Source organism: Corvus brachyrhynchos, unplaced genomic scaffold (assembly GCF_000691975.1).
Source record: "Corvus brachyrhynchos isolate BGI_N302 unplaced genomic scaffold, ASM69197v1 scaffold1, whole genome shotgun sequence".
Classification (NCBI taxonomy): Eukaryota; Metazoa; Chordata; class Aves; order Passeriformes; family Corvidae; genus Corvus; species Corvus brachyrhynchos.
Genome location: NW_008237222.1, coordinates 4,416,059 through 4,422,335, shown reverse-complemented (window position 1 = coordinate 4,422,335; position 6,277 = coordinate 4,416,059). Strand labels below are relative to the sequence as shown.

Genomic DNA, 6,277 nt, shown 5'->3' with positions numbered 1-6,277 from the left:
AGGAATGGTACTGAGCTCTTAAACATGCACCAGCATCAGAATGGGAGTTGACATTTGATTTTTCTTTCAAAAAGAAATCCTAATGTCAGTTTTATGTGGAGTATTACTATGTGACAGATTCCTTCCAAGAGAAATAGGATCTCCTCTTTGCCTTTAGCTTTCTAAAGCTAAAGAAAACAAACGTAGCACCCACAGGAGTTCCATAACCTACAGTGTCCTGTACAGCAAGGGGGTGTTGGCTCGCCATAACAATACACTCACAACAGGGATGTGTACAATGGTACAGTGTGTACACAGCTACAATGAGACTGCTTTCCTGGGTAAAACAATGCTAAAGTCAGTGCAATAATCTATCTGTATATGATCAAGTAATAGTATAAGTGTCCAAACACAAAATATTTTTCGCTTTTTTTAAAGTTTTTTTTTAACAGACACAACTTCAGTAGTATCTCTTTGAAAGCATTTCTGTGATCATATTTATTTAACCATCATAAAACTTAGTAGTCTGGTCTCATTATTCTCTCCATCCTTTTCCCCTGCCTGTTCTAATTTACCATCATCCTGTCCTTTCTGTCTCTCCTCTTCTTCTTGGTATAGTGAGCCATTGCTGTTCTTAATGCTCTGTGCTTTTCCTGACCCAGTTAGATGCAGTAACAGAATTTTAATATATGCATAAATTAATAATGTAGACTTGATTTGGAGACCCCAACTGTAACGTCTCATGTCAAATGGAGGACTGTGCTGTCCTTAGGTACAAAAAATTACACTGTCTCATTCTGGTGATGGTTTTTTGCCTGCTGAAGACATGCAGCTACAGAAGATGCCTTTGTGCTATAAGCTATAGAAATGATGTGCCAGCAAGAGTTATGTGAAGTTCCTCCATTTTTTGTAGCCTCATGTTGCACCTGTCCCATCTTGCTGTTGGTAGAATTAGATTTGAAATCAGAAAAGAAAAAAAAATTGTTCTTTTTACTTGTAATACCTTGGGGGCAAAATAACTGGTTATGATTTTGCAGTCACTTAGCAATATGTGAGATAATCTGATGAGTTACATTTAATCGTGGATATTATTTTTCAGGGGAGGAAAACTAGTGCTCCTCAGAGGTTATTTGGAAAAGGTTGTTTTAGCTCATGAAGGCAGACATTGCCACATAACACATGAAGACATAAAATATGGCTCAGGGAAAAATGTACTTTGAGCAATTGGCTGGGTAGCTGGAAAAAAAAAGGATATAGCTGGATCCATTAACTTTGTTCTTCAGAGAATGATGTTTAATTGGATGCTGTTCTAAGCAGACAATACTTAGATTAGGCTGCTTTTACAGGCATGTCTTTAATCATGAGCAAGATGTACATTGAATCTCTATGGATGAAACATCAGCTGTCTGTGGTATTCTGGAAGACATTATTCTCACTTCTGGAGGACTCATGCCCCAGCAGTATAGGCTAAATGTACTTCATGGTCAAGGTTTCTGAGAAGTCTTAAAAGGACTCATTCTTGGAAGACTTGAGGAAAGAGAGTCCTGTAAATAATGCTACCTACTTACATAAGCAGAATTCTTCTGGCAATGGAGGCTGGTGATAATGTTAAGGGGGAAAATTTCCTAGTTGTACTTCATTTCCTTCTTTAATGGCCACTATCCACTAACTGAATACTGAGAAGAAACGGACTCTTACTACGTGACTATGTGTGGTATGGGCATGTTAGTAACCTCTGTGGAATGCAGGTTTGGCCCTGGCTGTGGGAGTGTGCAATTTTAAATGCTCATGGAAAGGCTGGACAGCTCGTGCCGGATGCTGGATGGCTTGGAGCCAACTGTATCCAGACACACAGAGCCACCACTGGCCTGGTGAGCCCCTGACCCCAGCACGTGCATTTGAATACAGCAAGGAATGCTTTACTTAAAACATCTTATTAAGTACAGAAACATTATTATGTAGTGGGTTCTCTAAACTATTTGAGAGGCTAAATTTAAACACAGACTCCTTGTGTTCCCAGCTGAAAGCCAAGATGTGTTAGGACTAGCAGAACTGTATTTGTTGCTGTTATGCTTTGGTCACAATCTATACGTTGTATCTTGTTCTACACTTTATTTATTTGGAATCAGTAAAGGCTGGGCTTTTGTTATATCAGGTAAACTCTAATTTTTTTTTTTTTTTTTTTTTTTTCCTTAATGCAGATCTGGTTAAGTCCCAATAGCAGCAACAATGAAGCAGTAGAGCAGTGGAAAGATACCATTGCAAATCCTGAAAAAGTTGTTGTTAAATGGTACAGCATTGGTCCGTCTTGAAGACTGGAGATGAAATTCAGAACTGATTTTTCTACGAAAATCCATATGCTGTCTAAAATAGTATAAATAAAAAGAAAGATATTGTCTATGCAAGTTCTTCAGAAGTCCTCCACTGCATTATGCCTCTGTGGAAACAGGGAAGATTCAGTTTCACCAAGAGAAATACCAGCTAAATATTATTACAAAGAAGACTTAGGAACCAGAGGAAGTGCTCATTTGATTTCACAAAATCCATCTTGAAAAAAAGATGCTTGCCCCGTTTGGGCTTCATAAAAGCACAGAAATTCAATTTTGGAGAGAAGCAGCTTGAATCAACTCTGTTTCACACTAGTCACTGACATCATGCTCATCTGCAGTCTTGTCTTTGGCAGACTCCAAAGTCCAGGGTATGGGTCAGGTCAGTGGCTCGATTCTGGGTACCTGTGAGCCTCTGGGGTTGTTGACACCATTTGATCACAGTAACACATGTCCAAGCAAGTGGGAAAGCTGCGGCAGTAGGAGAAGGCGTAAAAGGAAGTACACAGTAAGGCAGTACCCACAGGCTTTTCTGATCTCCATTTTGGATGAAGGGTTGTTCAGAAGCCTGTAGCTTGAGCTTGCCCCCATCCTTTTCTCAAAACAGAGAGATGGAAAGATAAAAGTTTCTCTGACTTAGTGATCTTTAAAAGAGGGGCCCTCCAGACTTACTCTGTTTGGGTAAATTCTGGCTGGAATCAATGGAATAGTACAAAGAGGCAATGACCCTGCCTAGGATCAGAGCCAATATTTTTAGATTAGTTTCTTACATAGAAAACTTATATGTAAACCACTTCCTATCTAATCAACATGCTCTAGCATTTGCTTACATTGCCAAAACACAGGCTAATATGTACAAAGGAGTAAGCAAAGATTTACTCACGTAAGTGCTTTTTTATATTAATTAAAATGCAGCACTGTAAGGGATTCAGACTGTGGTTAAAGGATGGGCTGCTACTGCAGAAGTATTTGTTACATGTCTAGGATGCTAAAAAAATTACGTGTGGGAGTACATTTTCATTACTTGTTTCTACTAAGAAGAAATGACTGTATTTTTTATTGCAAATGGTATTTTTCAAACAAAATCCTTATACTATATTTTCTGTTAGTTCCAATATTTTCAGGTGTTTATTCACAGTTATTTTTAAGGGGGGAAAAGACCAAGTATATAATTGATAATGTATAAATCTAAAAGCACAGACCTCTGCACTATTTCAACTACCTGATTAAAAAATTGAATAATTGATAATTGAAACTTTTTAAACTTCAACCATCCAGATTGTTGTTGTTGAAATTTGGTATTTTGAAAACAGAAGGATTTTTACAGACTCAGACATATTCTGCTTTTCGACCAGTCATTTTAAAAGAACTGAAAAAAGGTTTTGCATATCACTTGGAGAACAAACATCACTTCTAGCTCTTACTCTTTGCAAAGCTCCTAGTAGGCCCAGAAGATCTTGACTGACACTGATAATTTTCAGCCAGTTACAACAGTCAGGAGGAGCTTGGCCTGCTGGGTAAAATGAAAAAAGGAAGTGGGCTGACCTGATATTTTTGGAGTATCTTTATTTGAATACATGGATCTTTTTTTTTCATTGTGGCTGAACATTTTATTATTCATTGTGTCAGTAAAAAAGCTGTGCAAACTAACTCTTTCCTGATGCAGAATGCCATTCTGTTTAAAAGAGAGGACAGGGAATATCCCAGTGTTTTGCAGACTTTAATTACTACAGCAGTGGTTCTACAGTTTCCAACTCAGTGGATACTGTGTAAAATGGATTTCTGGGGCTGTTTTAGGACACCTACCCTTCTAAAGGCCTAACTAGTCTCTTTTTTTTCTATGTTAATATTTAATCTGTTTATAATAAAAGCTATGAACAGAAAACATTCCTCTTTTTTTCCCAATTGTTTATACCAATGTAAAGTAGGAATTGAACTTCACTTTGAGATGCTGCTAAACTCCGATCTTCTGCTAAAAATGTAAGAAGATTGTGACTTGCCATTCATCTCTTGGAAAGCTTCAGTAGGGTGCATCAGGGTCTCAGAAGCAAGTGTTCAAGGCTGGAAATTTTTCAGCATCTCACATGAAAATGGGAAAAACAACCTTCACCTATAGTCTGGACTGATGCAGAGTTACTCTAGAGATCCATGATTTATGTTCCCAGTTTTAGTGCTTCCTGATTGAAATACAGCTTCATGATCAACAAGCCTTGTCCATTTGTATCTGTCTTATTAAATAGGATTTCTTGATATGGCAGGGAAGAAGGAGGTGGAAGGGAGGAATATTTACTGTGATCCTTGTCAACACTCCTACAAGATGCTTGAGTATTTCTGTGGACTAGTTTTCTGAGCTGCAAGTGGGAAGCTACATTTTTTCTGTGAGAAAATGCCAGCTAACAAACTCTGTTTCATGTAATGCTGCCTGTAGGGGAGTTAACTGCTGCCACAGGGAGGAGATACATAAGGCTTCTCCATGCATGATGCACACAGGTACTGCAGCACTCTGAAGAGCTGCTTTGAGGCGCTGCTTCATCCTGTGCTCATTCCCTGGCTTCAGCGTGTTCTGCATTTGTGTGCATTCATGTAAGAATTCAATGAGTTCTTAATAGTTGACTGTTGTCAACAGTTGTGCTTTTTGTCACATAAAGCATTTTTTGTTGGTGATTCATTGAGTCTAGAGCTTATTGGTATGGTTGGTCTGTTAGACAACAGTCCTGAAAAACCATGAGACGTGGGGAGACACGCATGTTCCTAGCACCAGTCCCAGGTAAAACTGCCTGTAAAATGGGCTGTTCACCAGGTGTTATTTCCCAGGACATCTTGCTTTTTAAATGCAGAATATTTTGCTTTACTTCTTAGTGACTGCCTCACTAAAATGCATGTGAGACTTTAGCTCCTTCAAATCCAGCTCCTGGCTTATTTGAGACTAAGGCAGTTTTCCAGGAAAGGAAAATAATGCATCATTTGAAGACCAATCCATGATACAAATTACCAAGGAACTTCATGTACTCCAGGATACATGCAAGAAAAAAGAAAGAGGTGTCCTGGGGCACTCTTCTAATGGTCACAGCTGTATGTTGTCCCTCTAAAGCATCCTCAGTCACTATTTCGGTTGTTACATCCAAGTTTACTGTCATTTACATTACTGTTAAAGCTGTTTTGTCAGTTCACTTTATTTGTAGATAAAAGGTACACGTGGTTTATAGTTGGATTTGTTCTTGCGTCTACTTAGTGACTCACCCAGCTTCCTAACCAAAAACAATTCTGATGAAAGCAGCAGAGGTTCAGAGCTGCACCAGTTTTATTTTTGTCAGCTCCCAAATGGATGTGGATGAACTGGAGGAACAGTTATGATCTTATATTAAATGTTATTCATACAGAGATCTGTGCCTGCATAGTTAGAAACCAATCATAGACTAAACTTGATCAGATTTTCCAAAAAGTGTGTGTATAATTTCACTGGTTAATTAAACAATCCTGGTTTTTTTATTTATGGCTAATAGCATTCCATATGTAAACGAGGTCAACAAACTTCTTTTTCAAGTTTTTACGTCTCAGTGACATGCCATGGCATTTTTTTAAGGAAAAAAAAGTGATATTCTACTGCAGAAGATGAGTGGGCGTAACAGTTTGTAAACCGCATTATCATACAACATTACTTGGAAAATAATTGTATTTCAGCATCCGATCTTATGTGATCACAACATAAATAGAGCCATGTTGTTAAATCTATTAGGCATCTCTGGTTTTTCCTTTTGTTGGCAGAACATCTGTATAAAACAAAAGGTGATTTTGTAAGCATTCAATTAAGTACATATGCTGTTTGACTTGAAAATTGTTTGCCTGATGAAAGTTCCTTTTAGAGTTACGAGTCGATTTTGCAGCCAGAACATAAGCTTGTCTAGAAGTTTGGGGCAGGGTTGTCCCACGTCTTATTTTCATCCTGCCAACATATATATGACATGGCTGCA

At 38.2% G+C, this 6,277-nt stretch overlaps 1 protein-coding gene across 2 annotated transcripts in view; it reads left to right on the top strand.

The window, feature by feature from the left end:
* Window positions 1-4,970, top strand: part of TC2N (tandem C2 domains, nuclear) — a 33,799-nt gene extending 28,829 nt beyond the window's left edge. For both annotated transcript variants that reach the window (XM_017729015.1, XM_017729014.1), the window contains exon 14: window positions 2,181-4,970. In XM_017729015.1, the coding sequence (XP_017584504.1) occupies window positions 2,181-2,291 (111 nt within the window). In that variant the 3' untranslated portion in view covers window positions 2,292-4,970. The remainder of the gene's footprint in view (window positions 1-2,180) is intronic.
* The last annotated feature ends 1,307 nt before the right edge of the window (window positions 4,971-6,277 follow it).